This window comes from Melopsittacus undulatus, chromosome Z, assembly GCF_012275295.1.
Source record: "Melopsittacus undulatus isolate bMelUnd1 chromosome Z, bMelUnd1.mat.Z, whole genome shotgun sequence".
Lineage (NCBI taxonomy): Eukaryota > Metazoa > Chordata > Aves > Psittaciformes > Psittaculidae > Melopsittacus > Melopsittacus undulatus.
Window position 1 is genome coordinate 51263343 of NC_047557.1, and position 22094 is coordinate 51285436.

Consider the following 22094-nt stretch of genomic DNA (forward strand, 5'->3'; position numbering starts at 1 on the left):
TTTTAGCTCTCCCATTGTTAATAGTCATTTGACTGTGTTTACTAAGCTTCCAAATAGAAATTGAGATGATGGAACACCAAGGCTCAACATTTGATTTGTGAAAGAAAACATAAACCTGTAGATCCAGCAGCAGATTAGGTTAGCTGAGAAAGCACTTGCTCACTGTACACTTTGTCCTTGCCCTTAAAAAAAGGAAATGCCCTAAGTTGGAAGCTATAAAGACATCTTCCAACCCCTCTGCCAGGGGCAGGGACACCTACCACTAAACCGTATCACCAAGACTTCGTCCAACCCAGCCTTGAAGACTGCCAGGGATGGAACAATTACTGCTTCTTTGGGCAGCCTGTTCCAGTGCCTCACCACCCTCACAGTAAAGAACTTCCTCCTTATACCTAACCTGAACTTCACCTGTTTTAGCTTAAACCCATTGCCCCTTGTCCTATCACTACAGTCCCTAGTGAAGAGTCCCTCTCTGGCATCCCTGTAGGCCCCCTTCAGATACTGGAAGGCTGCTATGAGGTCTCCACGCAGCCTTCTCTTCTCCAGGCTGAACAGCCCCAACTTGCTCAGCCTGTCTTCACACAGGAGGTGCTCCAGTTCCCTGATCATCCTTGGGGCCCTCCTCTGGACTTGTTCCAACAGTTCCATGTCCTTTTTATGTCCTGTACACAATACTCCAAGTGGGGTCTCACAAGAGCAGAGGAGCAGGATCACCTCTTTCGACCTGCTGGTCATGCTCCTTCTGATGCAGCCCAGGATACAGCTGGCTTTCAGGGCTGTAAGCACACACTGAAGATAGCTCATGTTCATTTTCTCATTGACCAACACCCCCAAGTCCTTCTCTGCAGGGCTGTTCTGAATCTCTTCTCTGCCCAACCTGTAGCTGTGCCTGGGATTGCCCCAACCCAGGTGTAGGGCCTTGCACTTGAGATGGTTAAACCTCTTGAGGTTGGCATCAGCCCACCTCACAAGTGTGTCAAGGTCCCTCTGGATGGCATTCCTTCCCTCCAGTGTATGAACCAAACCACACAGCTCGGTGGCATCAGCAAACTTACTGAGGGCACTCTCAATCTCACTGCCCATGTCACTGACAAAGATTTTGAACTGGATCGGTCCCAACACCAGCCCTTGAGGGCAATTGGACATTGAGCTGTTGACTGCCAATCTTCGCATGCAGCCACCCAGCCAATTCTTTATCCACAAAGACAGTCTTACAGCCACATATACATAGTGTACGGAACAAGGCAAGCAGGTTATGCATGAAATTCCATGTTTCTGCTGGGTAAAAAATGTCATGCAATTTTTGGAGTTACCTAGTTATTCAGAAAGTTCCAGGAATCCTCGCCAGGCTTGCTAGTCAAAACAGCTAGAAAAAATGCGTGCCTGGCCTCAAATAAACATCCTTTTGAAATGTATGCTTCACATCACATGTTCTAATAGGAAGCCCAGTAATAATATAGTGAAGTAATTTATGTTAGGACAGCTAAGAAAATGGTATTATATTTATACTTCATAAAAAAATAAAAATACTCAAGTCCATAACAAAATGCTTAAATACAGTATTAGAAAAGTACACAAGTTACAGCTTTTGATTTCTCACTTTTCTTTTCAAAAGGGCAACATTTCAGTTTTCTGACATTTGTCTTAATTCACAGTAGGTTTTATTAACACTATAGCCCTAAACCTTTGCACTATCAGTACCCAGGCCTTAAACAATAGGCAGCAAATCCAGTGTAATCCAGTGCTCACAAGCTTCTGTGAGTACCAGCTACACAGGAAAAAAAAACCATTCAGCAACAGAAGTGTTTATCAGACATTAGCAGGCAATATTGTTTAGGCTATTTGTTGAACCACTCAATCTATTCTCACTTTTCTGGACCATGCTAATAGCACTTGGCACCTGCAATCCAGTACTCACTGTAAGCCCACCGCACCAGGTCTAAGGAGAAGGAAAAAAAAATAAAAATATCAATATTCTGAGTATTATGAAACATCTTTATCTCTCTTCTCCCATCCCACAATGGAACTAGCACAAAACTTATCCTGCAGCTGCATCTGTCTTCTCTTGTTCACTAGTCACAGCACTCTGTAAAACATTCCGACATAAGAGAAGCTAACTTTTAAGATGATAGATGATAAAGTTTAAGATGCTTCACATGCTATACTTCATTATGAACTTAGAGCAACAAAGTCTAAGATATAATACAAAAAGTTTTCCCAATAAGAAAACTTCTTTGAAGACCAGTGTGCTAGCAGCAAGTAGTTAGAATGACAATGAAACAATACTCTTACTATGCTTCAGTGTTTGAAAGCAGTGCTTACTTTCAGTATGACACAGCAGGATTATGCCAATTTGTGTAATATGTTTACATTAAATTGTGAGAAGCTTCAGCAACACAGGTGCCAGTGACCTTCATTCTACAACTAAGTTGCATGAACAAATGTATCTCTGTGTTTATGAATGAATTTGAGAACTGTAATTAGCTTCTTTGTTTTAACTGTTCAGGCTAACCCAAGTAATGTCTGCAAGACCGCTGTCACTAAGTACAAGGGGCTGTATGAGATGCAGACTAATAGGCTGAAGAGCAGTAAGCAAGTGTTTCCTTGGATGATTTAGGAACTGACTCAAAGAGTCAGTCTTCACAATACTAAATGATGACTAATACTTGTATCTCAACAGTTCTAAAGCTATTAAGTTCCCCATATGTTGGAAGGGATCAGTAAAGCAACTTGCTCAGTCATCTCCAAATAGCTATCTATTAAAAGTCTAAAATCCTCTTGTCAGTACATCTAGCTAGCAGTAGAAATTGTGAAAAATATTTTGTCCAATAGAAGGAAAAAACAGGTGTTTGGAAGTGCTATATATATAAAGGCTGCTGAGGCAAATTACTACTAAATTTTCCATTCATCCTCCATGCCCAAGAGAAACCCAACTTTATTAATTGGCCTAATCACACTTCAGAATTACCATGCTGTGTTTTCTATAGCTGAATTATAAACTAGAGATCAGTACCTAGGCAACTGAGTTGTTAGTATGAACTAGTATGCTAGTGTCCTCCAGATTCCCAAGTTTTCCTAGACCTATACTCTGCACCCAAAGTATGGCGCACTTGATGGCAGCCTATAATGCAACTGAGGCCACCAGATTTAGTTACTGAAATCATTAAAGGCAAGCATAAATACAGTAATTAACGCTTCTCCTGTGCATTTTTTTTTCCCTGCATAGAATTGCAGCAAGTTTCCACTGTTAAGCTTAGAAACACGAAAAAGTTATGCAGACCGGTGAAACAACTGAGCTTTTAAAAACTTGAAAGCTAAGAGTCTTGTATCTCAACAGGGAAGCACCTGGTGGTGTTTTGTCTTGTGACAACTATTCTGACAGCTCAGAGCATCTTGGATTCCCACCTGCATTGATCTGGATTGGTTACTATAGCAGGTTCATCAGCTACCAGAATGTGCTGTTAATTTACCCTACAAAAACTTAATGGCTTTAATGTACATAGCCAAGACATCCAGGTGCAGGTTTCTCCTACTGGAGTGCTATTGTAAGCACCATATGAAATCAAAGAGAAAAGAGTTAAACATTTAAAAACCCTACTAGTTAGCCAAAACCAGTGCTCCCAGTTCTTTTCCTCTAAAAAAAAAAAAAACCCAAAAAAAACCCCACCCAACAAACAAACAAATAAACAAGTCTTCAATAAACTTAATTGACTGCAGGAAAATTTTATGAATACTGACCATGAAGCCTGGTAATAATGGCTGGGTAAACTTTGTTTTGAAGGTGTATAACAGCTCCTTTGAGTTTGCATTATAAAATGAAAGCTGACCTAAAAGAGACAGAAAACAAACTGAAATACATGCTTAAGTTATTATGTGTTACTGTATAACTTTTTGTAAAGTTCACTGTTCCACAGGGAAAGATGTCCAGAACATACTAAATACACTCTACATTGACTAGAAAATTCTCAGTAGCTCAGTATCTATATAGATGAACTCAAGTAATTTGACATTACAAGCATTATTACACAAACAGCTCAGGGCCTTATTTTCATAAAAGACTATCAATCTTGAAGCAATGTACTACTTTAGCCTTGTACTGTTTCAACTTCACACAGGTAGCCAAGTTTTTAGAATAAGATTATAATTTACCTCCATCAAAGTCACAGTATACTCCTACCCTGTCTGGAACAGATATATCTAGAGTCTTCGCTTTGTTATTGTGTTTTGCTGAAAGTATAGTTTGCAGCCAGTTGTTGATATGGATGCACCAGCTTGAACTAGTCTTTCCCAGCTGATCAAATTTCCCCAGGTTTCTATAAGTTACTCCAACACTGTAGGATTTGCAGTCCTTTTGGGCTTTCACTTCCCAGTAGTGCTGTCCACTTTCAATAGTGGTGTCTCCTACCAAAAAAATAAACAAATTAGTTGCTATAATTAAGTGCACCTTACAATGCTTGCTCTCTTGTAGACACCAGTAATGTTTTCTCTGTTTTACTTTAAGATTAAATACAAAAATGTGAACTATAAGGAACAAAATTAACGTACAAGACAATAGAATACAAATGCAAAGTAGAATAATGAGACAGTTTTACTTACACTCATTAAGATACACTTAATATCAATTCCACGTTTAATTGCAATGAGTGTCAGTGACTAAAAACTTTGTAATAGAAAGCTTCAATAGACTTGAAAACCCTTGCTGTAGCACCAGATTCTGGTATTATATAGGCAAAACTACCTACTGACAGCATCAAGTATATAGCCTTGAACAATCACATATCCTAATCTGCCATTCCACAGCAGTATGCTGTGAAATTTTGTTACTTCTAAGAAAAGTAAAAAGTTCACCTTACCTAATACTGTGTATGATTCACCAATAAAACGATCTCTGCTGCCCCTTGCAGAGGGTCCAACAGATGTCCTCTTTGGAGACAGTGTAGCACTTCTAAAGAAGAAATTAATTGTTCATGACTGGCACCATTACAGAAACGCACACTCAAATTTTCCCCAGTCAGTTAGGGGGCAATAAACGTACATAAAGCTGACACATGAATTCAGCCACATAACACCTCATAGTATGCATACAAGAACATAGAGAAAGGACAGCCAGAAAATATACAAGACATTGTAACAGACAAGTTTGGAGGCAGGTGAGAAAGGAAACAGTAGGAGAAAAAAAAAGCTGATGTGGGGCACATGGTTTGAATGAACACCTGTATAAAAGTTACCTATGCTACACAGTACCTTGGAAAACACATTTGTGGTTCTCCACATTAGATTTCTGAAAAGTCTTGTAGACCAGCTACAATTAGGTAAGCATGAACACACCAGGGCAAAATGCCTGATTATAATTGGAATCTTAATAGCAGTGAATTAGAAAACACCATTTCCATTAACGGTAGGTTTTTCAGAACATGTATGGCTTGTATAAGCAGTGACTGAAATCCCAGGAAAGAGTGTAACCCAATGAAGAATAAAAGGAATAAAATTGTAATAATTTCATTTCAAAATACACACAAGGGTGTTGAAGCTAAGCACAGTTTATACCAAAAAAAAAAAAAAAAAAAAAGAGTGAGACTTCTGGAGTTTAGTTCATCAGAATTCTCAAAAAAGAAAAATAACCCAACCCCCAAAAAAATCCAAATCACCCAAACACCAAAAGGGTGGGGTTTTATTTGGTTATATTAACTCTATCAAAGACTACAGAAAATACAACTGTCACAACACATTGTGCTAGGAAGCACACAGCAACTCCTTAAGAGTCATTATAAAATTTAAGGAGTCTAATCCCAATCAAGAAAGGCTTAAATTTTATAATCATACTTTTCAAAAGCATTCTCAGGATGCAACAGCAAAGTAAATGGAGACACATTTTGCTCTGGAGAATATTCTAATGAGTAATCAGATGCATAAAAGGATAATTTTAATATAATGAGGTTTTCAAGCATTCTATTTTACCTCAGTTATGTCCTCAAAAATAACTCCTAGCAATTTAACCACTAAAGAAAATGAAAGCCATTTGCAAGTTATAGCAAATATTAAGCCTCAGTAGCCAGGGAATTACATCTGGTTATTGTTTTAGAGGCACTTCTTAGCAAAGAAGTTTAACCTCTCAGAAACAGCTATGCAGTTTATGCAGTCTACAAATTGATGAAAAAGTTGTCCAGTTTAGCATCACTGTTTACCATATAAATTTCCCAGTACTGATCAGAAGATTCTAAATAACCTGTAAATTACATGAAGGGGATAAGAGTATATACTGCAGGTGCACCACATCATGATTTTGAATTTTGTTAACATGGAAGAAGCTGTAGTTTACTTACCAAAAGTTGAAAAATGATAGCAGAAACAAAAAAGCAAAGCCAAGAATTAAAGCATAATTTCAGGGGGAGACATAACTCTGCAGAATCCATCCTGCTTCAAGTGCATCAGAAATCATTCACTCACCAACAAAAGCTGCTGAAATTTTTGTTAGATTCAGTATGAGTTATGCAGAAAGCAATGTGGTCATTTAAAGAATCACCATCAGAAAAAAACGCCTGTGCTTCGCTATTTTCTCAAGGTTAGTTAGCAAGACATTAAAACATCCTATCATTTACTTTGCTCAAGTCTTCTGTAAACAGCCACTGCATGTGCTTTGTCTAATCCAAATCTAATAACCTTTAACAGTTTAGATAATGACATCAAATATTTGACATAAAAGTTTGTGAAAAATAAAAAAAAAACAAACAAACCCCAAACAATTTTGGGCTTGTTGCTGTAGGGGTTTGTTTGGTATTGGGTTCTTTGGTTTTTTTTTTTCTGAGCACTTAAAGAAATTTAAGGCAGTTTTATAGCAATCCCAAGCACAAATACAGGCTGGGCAGAGAAGGGATTGAGAGCAGCTTTGAGAAGAAGGACTTGAGGGTGTTGGTCTATGAGAAATGAAACATAAAGCCAGCTTCAGTGTGTGCTCACAGCCCAGGAAGCCAACCACACCCTGGACTGCACCAAAAGGAGCATAACCAGCAAGCAGCTCAAAGGAGGTGATCCTGCCCCTCTACTATGCTCTCATGAGAGCCCACCTGCAGTACTGCATTAGCTCTTGGGCCTCCAATATAAGAAGTGGACCCACAGGAGTGAGTCCAGAAGAGGACCATGAAGTTGCTTACTGGGCTGCAACAGCTGAGAGACAGGTTGAGAGAGCTGTACTTGTTCAGCCTGGAGAAGGCTCTGGGGAGACCTTATAGGAGCCTTTCAGGGGCTATAACCTAAAGGGGGTATACAAGAAAGCTGGACATGGACTTTTTACAAGGGCATGTGATGACAGGACAAGGGGGAATAGCTTTAAGGTGTCAGAGAGTAGATTTAGATTAGACAGGAGGAAGAAATTATTTACTGTGAGAGTGGTGAGACACTGGCACAGATTGCTCTGAGAAGTTGTGGCTGCCCCATTCCTGGAAGTGTTCAAGGCCAAGCTGGATGGAGCTTTGAACAACCTGGTCTAGTGAAAGGTGCCCCTGCCTATGGCAGGGGGTTGGAACTAGATGAGCTTTAAGGTCACTTCCAAACCAAACCATCCTATGATTCCATGAAATCTATACACTTCATGTAGCAGAGCTCTCAGCACTGGAGATTTACTGCTGGTACCAAGTCAAAAAACAGATCCACCTGATGGATTAATAGAAAGGAGTAAAACCTTCTAGAAATTAGGAACCTGAGACCTTGCTTTGGTCCCACAGCTTTTAAAACAGTGAAAATGTAAGACAGCAAAAGCAGGAAAAGTAATTTTTCTATCAGGATTTCTGTTAAAAAAATTATGGGGAAAACTCCACTAAAAAAACTGCACAACAAATAGGAGAGTATTTTAGCTGCCTTTACATATCAAGAAGAGAAATGCTCTTATTTGAGCAACTGGTTCCACAAGTAGAATTGCCATGAAGCTTTTCACACATGCTATTAGGCTACATTTTCTCGTCTCTGAAGTGTAAAAATAGCGATTTATTTTCATCCAATCTCTAATAACAGTTTTAGCACAAGTTCAGAGGCAAAAAGGTAACAAAATTTAAAGTTCTCAAAAGAATTCTTTATTGTGTTTGTAAAACTTGAGTGTGCCATAAGGTTAACTAAGCATCAATTGGTCTGTAACAGGGATCTTTGTATCAACATTAGAATACATAATGCTCTTTCAACCATTGCAAATCACGTCTTCTACACACTAGGTAGGAAGCATACTTCCAGGAAGACTGTTTTCCAGTCACTGAAAAATATATACATAATCTGTGAACAAAAGTAAGACTTCAGAATAATTTTAAATGTATTACTGATGTAATGTATTTTAAATATATTTAGTCCTGATAAAGGCTATTAGACTTCTCACTACATCAAGCAATGCAAAGCAGAATGGACTCGCAACAAAATCAGGTGCTAGATCCTGCAAGTAAGGGGTATATTATCACCTTCTATTGCTCTTCAGCAGAAGATTCTGGCCACTGTCAACAGAAATAAATAGCCATTAAAGAACTGCTCTACTACCACACTAAATTACACCACTTTTAAGATGCCACTAAAACTTACTCTACCATGTTTCTGGCAGCATATGCCTATAGGGAAGGTATTTGTTCATAAATTATCTCAAGCACCATTCTTTATACCCCAGAGTGCATGTTGAAAGTCAATTAATTGTCTTTGAGAAAGTAGCCAGGTCAGTGAACAAGGCAAGAAAGAGGGACACTGTTCACACCTTGACTTTGGCAAGGCTGTTGACCCATTCCAACACAGTATCGCCAAACCTCAGGAGTTGAGATACAGACTGGCTAGTGGGCCGTAAGCTGTGTACAGAACCAGCTGAACAGCAGGCTCACAGCTGTGGAGAGTATTGTCCAAATGACAGAACCCCATGCAATAGGACAGGCTGGGAGACAACTGAGGGAAGAACAGTTCTGCAGAAAGGCAGCTGGGAGTCTTGGTGGACAACAGGAATTAACAATATACTGTACTGTGCCCTTGTGGCAGAGGTGACCAGTGACATTCTGGGCTAGCAACAAGACAGCAACCAGGATGCCAAAGCAAGTGACTGTTCCTCTCCATCTGCCAATGAGCCTCGCCATTTACTAAGCCTTAAGTCCTGTGTCCAGGTCTAGGCTCCTCAGGACAATATACTAACATACTAGAGCAAGTCCAGTGGAGGGCCAACAACACAACTAAGGGACTGGAGAACAGGAAGACAACTGAGTTTGCTCGGGATCAGAAAGAAGAAAGCTAATTGCTGTCTTTAACCATATAACAGGAAGGTACAATGAAGATCAAGCCAGGCTTTTCTCAGAGGGGTGCATACTGATAGCTGTAGGGCACCTGGTACTCATTGTACCACAGGAAATTACAATCAGGTATCAGGATATTCATTCCCTTCCATGAAGGTCGCCTGGACTAGAGGGCCAGGGATAACATTTAGGGAAGGGTGAAAACTGCTGTGCAAGAGCAGCTGGGAGAGAGGAGTGCGAATATAGCCACCCTGCTATAGCCAGCCCACGGACAACTCCATGCCAGAGCAGGCAGATGTGCCCTGAAGAAAGCTGCAGCTCGTGGACAGAGCCCACACCGGAGCATGACTTGTGGCCCCACAGGGAACCTACACATGAGCAGTCTGGTCTTTTAAGACTCCACCACATGGAAAGGGCCCAATGCTGGAGCAGTTTGTGAAGGACTGTCTCCCTTGGATGGGACTCCATGGTGGAGCAGGGGAAGAGTGAGAGTAGGAAGATGTAGCAGAGAATGTGTGATGAGTTCACTGCAACACCTACACCTCATCCCCCTGCCCTGCTTGTGGGGAGGAAGTACAAAAGTTGGGAGTGAAGTGGAGCCTGGGAAGAAGAGAAGGATAGGGGGAAGGTATTTTTAGATTTGTTCTTATTTCTTACTATCCTACTCTGATTTTTGATATGCAATAATTTAAAATTGCCCCAACTCAAGTCTGTTTTGTCCACTACAGTAATGGCAGAGTTTCTCTCTGTCCTTATCTCAACCCACAAACCATTCACTATGTTTTCTCTCCCACTGTTTAGTTGAGTAGCGACAGTTTGGTGGGCACCTGGTGATTAGCCAAGGTCAACCCAGTACAAATAGAATTTAGTAATTTTTAAAATAGACTGCATGATTAAGGCACATTTCTAATAGCTTCCATAAACAGCCTCTGCATCTCTCTGACAAAAAAAGGGAAATAAAAATTTCTTCCAGATAAAGATTTCTGAATGAAAATCCCTTTTGTGTCCCACTGTCCTCAAGTGATTTTATTCCTCCTGTCCACTTCTTTTAGCTGCCAAATGTTACACCCCAGACAATGTAAACATTTACAAAACAGTTCTTACCTGCTTTTATTTTCCTTCCCTTTTATTTTTAATTGGCCTTTGCCTCCAGTAGGGTCCCATTCAACATAGGTATCTTCAACTTTTAAGTTTAGATGAGATGAAGTACTGTCCAAACCGAACACAAATGCTGATCAAGAGAAAATGTAAGAGAGTGAAATGGTATAATGCTCTCTCCCAACCAGTGGCTATTCATAGAAAATGCCAAAAGCACTAGTAAAGCTGTAGCAGAGTACTGTTTGACTTCATAGAAACATTAGCTTTTTAATCTGGTACTTGTAATTGTAGTATCCAGGACAGTAACCAAGGTAAGGAGCTTTTTAAGTGAAGCCCAACTACCTACCTTCAGTGCACAGGTTAAATCAAAGTAAGGTTTTCTTCATTTTTATAATGCTGCAATATCAGCAATTAAATTCAGCTAGTGCTTTCTACTAGTTACAGCTTACTCCCTACATTCTTGCAATCATGAGTGATTTAAAATGGTATGCTTATTTTCTATACTCTGCAGTACTAACTCTCTAACAAAGTGTTTATGATTAATTAATAAGGACTGTAAACTTGAAGAACACTGAATTGACAGGGTAGCACATGCAGAGAGAGTTGAGCTGTGAAGTCGACTGCAGATACAAGACAGCACAGGATGCATGCAGCTAGAAGACTTTGTATTCATTGCAGCCAAGTCCTTTATCCAGTAATATGAAACTAATACAACATGCCAAGCTCCCTAAAGATGTTTATTTACAGACTATTCTGCAAGTGTCCTAATATCATTAGATACTATACTCTGATTCTGAAAGAAAGCATACTTGAGATTTTAAGAGTTCAGAGCTTAACAGTACCCAGATCTGAAAAACAATACTGTAAATTCATAGATAAGGATACTGAATTCCTATGGGCTGATTATTAAAGAAGGTGAACTAAATGCTCTAACAGAAATAATGAAAATATGGAAAGCATAACCGCCCAAACAATCAAAATCAGGATTATTTTTCTGGTACTGAAGTAAGGAATGCAAATGACTATTAAACGGATACTATAAATTTGACCATTACTGTTGCATTTTAGAAAAGTTACCAAAATGCCCACCAGTTTATTCAAACTCCATACACCTTTGTTTTTATGAAGTAACCTTCACACTCAGCTTACATTTTAGGTATTTTATACCATCCATTTTCCCTTCACACTATAGCTTTGGCTATAAATTAAAGCATCAAGACCTTTATCTCCATTGTAATAGTTAAGATATGTTCTGCCAAAATATCACTTTCAAGATACTTTTCATTTAGTTGATTTACAAAATGATGTTAGGAAGCCACTGCCCTCAGACCAACTGATTTCTAACAAAATGATTTAATAACTTGAGCAATTTGGAACTGCCCGTTTTTTTTAATATTGGCAGTGATTAGAATCTATAGCTAAAAAAAAAAAAAAAAAGCTTTTCAGCCCTTTCTATTTACAGGAAGCTATTACCCATCATATGTTAAGTTCAACTATACCAACTGTTTAGATGACCCAAGAGTCCTACCGATGTTCAGCCACAAAGTTCCTCTTCTTTTGCTATATCATGATGTGGCAGCACATAGTCAATCCACAGTTCAAAACTACCATGCCAAGCTCTGTTAGGGAAGTTACATCACTATCTCATTTTTAGTGTTTGAACACTAAAAGGCCAGCTTTGTGCCAGTAAGTTTCTTTTAAAGACATGGTTGTTTTCCTTCTCACTTGGGACACATTTCTGCATGAGCCCTGCTGAAACATGTTTAGAAAGTTCATATATGAAGACAGAACAGTAAATATATGGTTTCACTACATCTAAGGTTAGAGTTTCTCAGATTTTACCTTTGGTTTCCAGAGTCACAGGATCGGAGTATTCCCCTGCCACAGCTTTGTTGCAAGCTTTTACTCTAACATTCACGTATTTCTTATCAAATTTCAGACCTAAAAAGCGAATGTTCAGAGACTTGAATTGATATTAATTACTGACAATTTTCACAAGACTAAGATCTATTGCATGTAGCTGTATTTCATTCATATCAAACTACAATGTTTTGTTGGGTTTTTTTTACAAGATCTCAATACCAAAATAAGAGGAAGAGCTATTATTATACAAAAAACCTAAGAGTAATGTGAAACAATGAAAGCTTCAGTACATTCTGCAAAACTTCCAAGCATTAAGAGTTGTATCAACATTTCTGATTTTTTTTAAGTATAAAACAAACCTTTACCTGATACTGTATATTCAGTAGCTTTAATATTGTCTATCACTTCCCAATGCTGTTCATCTTTTACCCGAGGAAAGCCTCCGAAGTTGGTTTTCCTATACTCCAATACAAAATGATCAATTCTGCTGTCTTCTTCAGGCATTCTCCATGATACTGTTACGCAATTATCAGCAACCACACAGGCTGCTATATCTATCTCTGGAGCTCTAGGGACTGCAGAAAGACAAACATACAGATCAGTTTAAAGAAGAAAATGGACTGAATATTTGTTTTTCTCCTTGGATTTATAGAGTTCAGAAGTCACCCTTGGCCCAGTAACATGCATTCCTTTTAGATGATTTATTCCATTAGCAAAGCATCACAGAAGACAAAGTATATAATTTGCACTTAACACGCAGTTTACAGAACAAATTTGCATTATCTCTATACTGAACATTTGCATCACATTTTCCAGATGTTTTGTCAGTAAGTTGGGCTTGATGCCCTTCTGTAAGCAGTAGGAAGGAGATGCTAGAGGGGACACACATTCAGAATAATGCTACACAATAAGAACAGTAAGAAGCAAGCTTACTTCATTCTTCTGAAGTTACGTCCCAGTGACCAAGTCGTAATTACAACTGCCTTTATGCAGGTGAAACTATTTCTTGAACAGACTGTCACCCTTAATTCCCCTCCACAATGACTGGTGACAATTAGCATCACACTAATTATGGTTGAATCTTGTACAGATGTGTGATTTTATCACCCAGATATCAACACTTTCTAGCTACAGCAGGTCCACCTGAAGCAGGAAATATACTTTGTTTCACACATACCATTTCACACCTATCCAAACCTTTCCTTCATGATCTGTTCACATACTTTAACATAGCAAAATGCACCTTTTTACCCCTCACATCCTTGTGGTTTAAGCCGAGCAGGGATTACACTGAAACTGGTGATATAGGTTGAAAAAGCTTTGGGACAAAGAAGCAGCACAGAAGAGACTGAAAGAAGATACATTCAAATCCATACTGGTTTTTGCTGGGACAAAGTTACATTTCTTCATAGAGGTTGTATGGTGCCATGCCTTTTTTTTATATAGTTTTGATAACACAGGTCTTTTAGTTATTGCTGAGCAGAATCAAGGCCTTTTCTGCTTCTCACACTGTCCACCAGCCAGTAGGCTGGGAATGCACAGATACTGTGAGAGGACACAGCTGGGACAGCTGGCTCCAAATAACCCCAGTGATATTCCATACCATATGACATCATGCTCAGCATATAAAGCTGGAGGAACAAGAAGAACAGAAGGAACCCTCAGAGTTATGGCATTTTGTCTTCCCAAGTAACTGTTACACACAATGGAGCCCTGCTTTTCTGGAGAGAGCTGAACACCTGCCTGCCAACAGCAAGTGGTAAATCTCAACCCACAAGTTCTCACTTTTACCCTTATTATTCTCTTCCCCTTGTTATTCTGTTACCCCCAGCCATGGCAGGGTGGCATGAGCAAGCAGCTATATGCATTGCTTAGCTGCCTGACAGGACTAAACCATAACGAATTCTCAAATGCTAATCACATGCCTTTACCATAAAATTTCAAAGTCATCCAAACATAATTTGAGAATAATATTACTAAGATCCCTTCTTAGGCAAAATCAAAATTAAGATGAGAAGTATTTCAGAACATATACCTGAAAATTTAATTAAATACCCCAAATATTTTTGTTACTGTATAAGATACCAGATAAAGAGCCTCCCATGTGTCTGACATAACAAAGTCTTCAGCATAATTCTGGCAAGCAGCGTTCAAATACCTGCATTACCACACCACCAAACCTGTTTCCAACTTTCCAAACTAGCAGATTAGTATTTCCTGATTTTTGAAGGTCTACCAGTGCTTATTGCCATTCTGCCTGCAACAGTGAGCTGCTGGTATTTAGTGTCAGAGTAATTTGATAGCTTGGAACTACAGTAGAATAAAGCAAGACTGATAACCAGCAAGTTCATTTTCCTGTTTATAATTTAAAGGCTCAAACAATATAAATTCCCACATATTTGATAAGGAAAATGCATTTATAAGAGGGACATACTAAATATCATCTTCGCCTATATGCAAGACTTCGTTCATGTTTGCTGTTAAATCTTTACAATCCTGTTCCTGTTAAAAGGTGCACTGGGATCAGCTTACCTACCTTGTTCTCTTATCTACGAAATACAGACTCTGGGTGGCAACCATTGCTCTGGGACTAAAAAGTGAATTTCTGCCTAGAGACTACTAGCTGACCACTAGGAATAATGCTGGTCATCTACTACACCTGCTACCACATACTGTATCTGCAGCATACAAATGTGCAGAAATGTAAACTGAAGCTGCCAAGTCCTTAACAGATTTGGATTAGTGACCTATAGATGAAACAATTTATATCCCTGCCAACAGTATTCTTGTCAATATATTCTTGGTAACAGTCAAGGGCAAAGGGAAAGGAATATGAATAAAAAGACATAAAAGATATATAGTGGTATACTGCACCTAAGTTTACTTTCAAACAGTAATACATAGATGCATCAATACACATTTTGTCTTATTGCAGTATTACTGTCCTAGAAGATTGTCCCTGTCTTGCATTTCAGACCTTACCACTACTCTTTAAGGGATGTATTAGCTTACAGTTCCATGAGTAACACTACTGCAGATGACTAGGACTTTGGAGTGTCACCACCAAGCTGGCAGGTACAGTCCTGAGAAACTTAAGAACTTCAGGAAATATAGAGGGACTGGCAACCGCAGAAAAAAGTCTGGAAGACTCATCCTCACTTCTGAGATCAGTTATGTTCTGAAGTTATGTAGAAAAATAGGTAATAAAATTAGAAAACTCTTACTTTCAAGGTATTCAGATCAATACCCAGTAAGTAAGAATGAGTTTAGGTACTCTGAAAAATTTGCTCATTAGGATGCAAAAGGTGTGTTTTTCTTTTGTTTAAATATGGCAAGTTATTCCCACAGTAACAAAATCAAACTCACTGCATACAGTTTTTACCTGGCAAAAACTTTATAGCCTGGAGCATGTGTCTTTCTATAGAGAAGTCCACCATCAAGTGAGTCATACTGTCACTGACCTCTGGTTTCAGAGACAGGCGGAACGCTGAAGCCACGGTGACTCTAAAGTCAAGAAAGCAGCATTAGCAAAATAGATTTGCATTTAAGTCCTGCAGCCATATTCAAAAACAGACAGCAGTCAGGTAATCTGTACTGTTAATGTCAAACTGTTAGCCAAAACACTGGTCAGTGACCAGAACATTTTTCTAAAAAAAAATATTTACCACTTAGCCCAGAGTCTAAAACAAAGTTTTCTTAATGTGATTGTCTCAGAATATGGTACAAGCTGCTCCCAGTTCTTCCATATTACTACATAAGAAAATGACAGAAGTAACTAACTTCTTTTACCAGGGAAAAAAATTGGAAAAGTGACAAATCAAAATTCACACAACTTCAAACGAAGTTAAGAAGCATGAAATAATCTAAAGCACTGTAGAATCACAACCATGTTTTATGTACCTGGAAATTTGAAACTTTAACCTTTAGTTTAAAAAGGACCGAAGACTTTTCTGGTCAACAAGATCCACTCATTTATCTCCAAAGTGCATTTTCCACATATTAAATATTGCTCAGAAGGCATTTGTAAGTAGCAGCGAACAAGCTGAGTATTCTGATTTCATATCTTCCTCTGATCTTACCAGAGGATGAGGAAACACTTAAGTTGCAGACAGCGTATTGCTCTGGAACATGCAAGTATCTGATCAGTCTTACAAGAATACACTGAACCACATCTTCCATTTCCACTTCCCAAATCTTTGCTCAGTACTTATTCTGGACCCTCCTAAGACACTCCTATACTCCATCAATGACACCGCCAAAAAAAAAAAAGATAAGTCTCTTGTATAGCACTGTAACAGTGAAGATACCAGGCCATGCAGAAGAATCTGAATACCAATTGTCAGAGATTGTGTGCTAACTCCAGGTGCATTAAGGAGAAAATTAAGAAATTCAGGTAGTGAAAAAGGGGAAGAAAACATGAAGTTGAGCATTAAAGACATAAGCACGTCAATTGACAAGCATTACAATTTTGGGATATAAGGCAATTATAACACTAAACCAAACATCTTAAGAAAAACAGGTCAACTGATTTCCCAAGACAGAGCTGATGCTCTGAAATTCAGTATGGGCTGCCTAGCAGATTCCACTGTTTGGCCAGAGAGGTAAATATCACCTTAAGAAAGCATCATTCTCTGATTAGCAGTAAGACAACATCAAATAGCTGCACACAGGTTTTTAGCTTCTGTATAAGACTCTCACTAGGTCATTATCATTCCTCCAAATGAAGACAAAAATGACCTTAGCTTTTTTTTTTTTCCAAAACAGTAATGTTTTGCTTTCTAAACAACAGTTTGAAAACACAGTTAAAAGAAAAACTAGTAGAAATAGCAATTTCCCTGACAATAGGCAGTGACTTCACCCAAAATATTTCAGCAGCTACAGGACTTCTTATATTCAAAGAGATATTAGCTAGAAAAGTCTGTAAATAAAAACCAAACAGCAACAAAATTCTTATAATTTAAAGGGCCAGAGTCAGCTTCAAAAATTATTAAATTTCAGCTATTAAGTATCAAAAAAAAAATCAGAAGTTTATTATTAATAATGTGAAAAGATTATGATGATAATAGTAACATAATAATAATGGCTACTGCAGAGCTCTAGTTCCCTACATTAAAAACATCTCTTTCTTTACTAAGGCCAACAGCAAAAAAAAAAAAACACTATATGAGAAGCATAGAAGTTTTTAGTGCTCTCTCAAAGTTGTGACATCACTACAAACACTTCGGAAAGAGTCAATGAACTTGATTTAAGCTGACTTTGACCCTTTCAAAATAAATGCATTTTCAAGGAAAAGATTAATACAAAGACAAATGCGACAGACTTTGTACTGTACCTATCTTTGATCTCTCTGCCAGCCTTGATGCATGTCAGGGAGAAGAGAGAGAAAGTAGTTAGTATTTCCATGCATTTATCCATGGTGGTAACATGCAAGAAGGTTGAGAACAATCTCAGATGTACTGCTCAGATGTGAAGATCAAAATGAGTTTAACATCTTTGTTAAGATAAATTTTCCCATTAAGTACATGAATAGTATTGGTTAGAACTGCAACAATTAATCACAAAGGAAAAAAACCTGGTATAAAGAACCATACCGAACTAATTCCAAATGACTCAGCTTTCTGAGTATGACCATCTCTTCAGATTTCTCTTAATCAGCTAACTTGCTCTCCAACACATTTTGAAAGACCAACTCAACTAAGTCAGTAAAACTTAACTATTATGGTATTTTCTTTAAAATATTAAGCGCTTATTAGTGGCATGTAAACATACCTGAGTTGTTTGTATATACATCACAGAATGTACACTGACAAACTCAAAAAAAAAAAAATTAGGGTTTGTTTTCACTTTTCTTCTGAAAGTATTGTACTATTCAAGAAATACTTCATAAAAGGCTCTCTCCTTATGCCATCACTCAAAACTACAGAACCTAGTTTTCCTAGTATTTAAATGCTACCACTGAAGGAGATGCAGAAGTGGTGATGGCATATTTCAAAGACAAATATTAAATGTCATTTGGAAGGACAAAATCCCTGTCCTTCACCAAGAGGAACTGCAAACCCAAGATAAAATGTTACTGTTGAAGTAGTGATGGCTTAGTTAGGTCTGTTGAATCCATGCCTGGAGCTGACATTGCTATTTGATCTAACTGCTGTTCAGCTGAACCTCTCCCCTTCAAAGGGGAGACAAACATCAGGTAGTTTTCCAATTTTAAGTCAAACAAAAGTGGAAGAATTCCAATTATTTCACTAAATACAAAACGCACAAAAAAAAGAGAAAAATTAAAATTGTCCATACATCCCTACCACAAAACCAACTTTATATTCCCAAAGTCAGAAGCAGAAAAAAACCCATGGGTTTAGAAATAATTTAGCTTAAGAGTTAGCTTTGTTTTACCTCAAACCAATGTTATTGTAAGAACTACTGACTAACTATCCAAAGCTATTTTAAAACAAAGGCCTTCTTCATAACCTCTGTGCCTTGTGGAATGTGTGGTAGCCAGGACTGAACAGTCTACTGTAAGGCAGGCCTGACTTAACTCCTTTGAATTTAGTTTGTTTCCAGGCTGCAGATAATTATAGGTTTCAGCCCACCTCACATGACCTGCCCAAAAGTGTCAAATCACATCCTGTCTAATCACTAGACCCTTCTGTGTGCTGGCATTCATGTTCTTTTGACTTTCAGGTAAGTCAACTCATCAAATAAAGCCACCAAAAACCTAACACAGGAAAAAGAAATTTAAAATAATCTTAGTTCAGTCTTACGCTAGTTTCTCCTGATTTACCAGCAAAAAAATCATCAGGTCTGAAGCTGCCCTCTGTTCTAGGAACACTTGGTATTCCTATTAGCAGAAAAATAGATTTAGCCGGCTAATAGCTAAGGCAATATTACCTTAAAACACCATATCCAAATGCGTATTTACAAATGTGACTAGAACAAGACAAGATTCATATCTTAAACGGATCAGATTTCAGTATCCTAAATACAAGACACCAAATTTGAAACTCCAAGCAAACAGTAATTTTCCTAAATGTATATCACCTTAAAAAAAAAAAGATGTATTAGATACACCTGAAACAAAACAACTTCCAATAAATTCAAAGCTACATTCTGCCTAGTGCTCAAGAGCTAACTTAAGTTTTACACATCAGAATGAAAAGACAGAAAGGACAACTCAAACTGATGTGCTAAGAAAAAATACTCAGTTTCAGAATTGTCACTCTTCAAGGCAAATAAATCAAAGATGACACTCAGGACACCACACAAACGTGTTGCCAAAAGGTATAACTGACATTAAGACAGCTTTCCTGCCCACTCTTTTAGATTGATTTATGTCCTTGTTCCAGTTAAAATTCAGAAATACAGAAGTAATTGGGTCTTGGATTTGGCCCCACTACTAATGAGAAGATTATGCTAGAAAGCCTAGGGTACTGACTCAGTCCATTTGTAGAACTGTTTCACTAATTTGGAAGTATATTCTTCCAGTCAATAAATTGCCTTGTTTACAAGTCTGTTGTAAAGTACACATGTGTATTAGAATCGCAACATGAGGCCCAAATCAGGCTCTCACTTACACAGTATATAAATACATTAGAAGGTTGAGGAAGACTTGTCCTGCATTCAGTTTCATAGGACCTTTCAGTACAGCCATAGAGTTCAGGCTTGCAAATTAAAGACCCATACATTGCATAAGGTTCTGCAAAACAAACAGCTTGTCATTCACAGATGGTTACAGCTAGAATCATAGAAAGTTTTAGGTTGAAAAGGGCCTTAAGATCATCTATTTCAAACCCCATGCCATGGGCAGGGAGACCATGTTGCTAAAGCTAGGTCCAAACTGGCCTTGAACACTGCCAGTGATGGAGCCTTCACAACTTCCTTGGTAGCCTGTTTCAGTGCCTCACCACCCTCACAGTAAAAATATTCCTTATATCAAAACTGAACTACCCCTGTTTAAATCCATTGTCCCTTGTCCTGTCACTACAGTCCCTGATGAAGATTCCCTCTCAAGCATCCCTGTAGACCGCATTCAGATACTGGAAGGCTGCTATGGGGTTTCCATGCAGCCTTCTCCAGGCTCAACAGCCCCAAATATCTAAGCCTGTCTTCATACAGGAGGTGTTCCAGCCCCTTTATCCTCCACAGTGACATCCCTGGTCACTGCCCTCCCTTTAATCTTGGCCCATAAACTTTCAGTTGGTTCATCAATCCACCCCCAGGCAGAGCTCCACAACACTCTATCTACTCACTGACATAAACGGCTATACCCCCAGATCTGTCTTGCCTAAGAAGCCTGTAACTTTCCATTCCAGCACTCCAGTCATAGGAGCCATGCTACCATGTATTCCTCATGCAAATGATATATCCTTACAGATGAGCACACACCTCTAATTCCTCATTTATTCCCCATATTATGGGCATATGTATAAAGGCATCTTAGCAGAGTTCTAAATAAAGCCGACTCACTGGCTGGAATGGCTGGATTAGCTCTGCATTCCTCCAAGCATTCACTGCAGGTGCTGGCATATGACTTGGAGTTTTGTGATGGATCGGTCCCCCCTCCCACAACAAATCTGATTTAAAGCTGCCTTCGTCAGTCTGGCAAGTCTCCTACCAAAGATGCTCTTCTCTTCCTTGTCAGGTAGACCCCATCAGCCCCCAGCAGACTCAGCATCCCAAAGCAAGTCCTAAGGTCTAAGTAACCAAACCCCTGACTATGCACCACCCCTCTAACTGTCTGTTAACCTGCCACCTTTCCTTGGAAGCACCAGTAACTGTCTTCTTTAGTGGCAGGGCAACTGACTTTTCTTTTGTTGTGGAGAGTTGTCTTGTTGTTAGCCCTCTGCAGAGCTGCAAAGCAAGTGACTCTCTGCAAGTGTCATGTAACAGGACTGGACAACTGACAGGTCACTTGCCACAGCTTTGAGTTCTGGCCATCACACACTTTATATGTCTTGGTTCAGTTTTAGAGACTTATTTTACTCTCACTTTCCGGGTTCACTTACCTAGCATGAATGCAAGCTTGCTTAACACTGACTGCTGCCCATGAGAAGTCATTACTTTCCCCTCCCCCATCACTCTAAGAGAAAAAAATTTTATTTTACTAGAGATTACATAAAACTTCAAGACTACAGTGCCTGACTCTGCCTCCTTAACAGAGGATTAACTCCACTTTCATATGCTTCTCTGTCTATATTCTCCACATTCCTGGGAAGTTCACAGTACAGTAATGCAAGCATATTTCAAACAGACAAATACCAACATCTGCCTCACACATGTTTGTTCAAAGTTTTCTACCTTTAGGAACTCCACAGGGTCCTTTATGTCCAATGACTGAGTAGCAAGTTCCAGCAGCTCTTCAGAACTCTCTAGGGCATTACGACATTGGCTAAGCTGATCCTGAAGCAAAAAAAGAACGTAAGAGTAATTAGATGTATTCACGTTAAAAAAGTGGTTTATAAACTACCAGTACTAGAACGACATGGCTTTGCTATTTCTTTGTAACAACTTAATACCTTATCTGACCAAGGCTATTACCTCTGACACATCATGTTAACTAGAAATTCACTGTGCTTGACAAGTGCACAGCTATATATGGCACATCTTATAAATCCAAAGGGGAAAATGTTGGATAGGTGCTAAAGTCAGATTTAAAAATCAGATTTCTTTTTAAGGCCTTTTTCTCACATCATCAGGATTCCAGAAGCAAAGAAATGTTTACATTTATATGCACAATTTTATTTCCAAAACTGTGCTTTATCAATGAACTGATAGTGCTTAATGTAACAGTAGTCTTGAAAAAGACAATTATTATATCCCCAACAAGCTCTACAACTATCACAGAAACAATCCTGAAAAATCAATACTGCTGTATAACAAATGGGGATAGTAGAT

At 38.6% G+C, this 22094-nt stretch overlaps 1 protein-coding gene across 2 annotated transcripts in view; it reads right to left on the minus strand.

Moving 5' to 3' along the window:
* Positions 1-810: 810 nt before the first annotated feature.
* FSD1L (fibronectin type III and SPRY domain containing 1 like) overlaps positions 811-22094 on the minus strand; it is a 30045-nt gene continuing 8761 nt past the window's right edge. Inside the window, exons 4-14 of one of the 2 annotated variants that reach the window (XM_013130552.2) lie at positions 21498-21599; positions 17536-17558; positions 15586-15707; positions 12569-12778; positions 12183-12281; positions 10347-10473; positions 8439-8471; positions 4854-4945; positions 4150-4401; positions 3739-3827; positions 811-1939 (exon numbers count right to left, since the gene is read on the minus strand). In XM_013130552.2, the coding sequence (XP_012986006.1) occupies positions 1817-1939; positions 3739-3827; positions 4150-4401; positions 4854-4945; positions 8439-8471; positions 10347-10473; positions 12183-12281; positions 12569-12778; positions 15586-15707; positions 17536-17558; positions 21498-21599 (1272 nt within the window). In that variant the 3' untranslated portion in view covers positions 811-1816. The remainder of the gene's footprint in view (positions 1940-3738; positions 3828-4149; positions 4402-4853; positions 4946-8438; positions 8472-10346; positions 10474-12182; positions 12282-12568; positions 12779-15585; positions 15708-17535; positions 17559-21497; positions 21600-22094) is intronic. The other variant, XM_005154887.2, reaches the window with a different exon arrangement.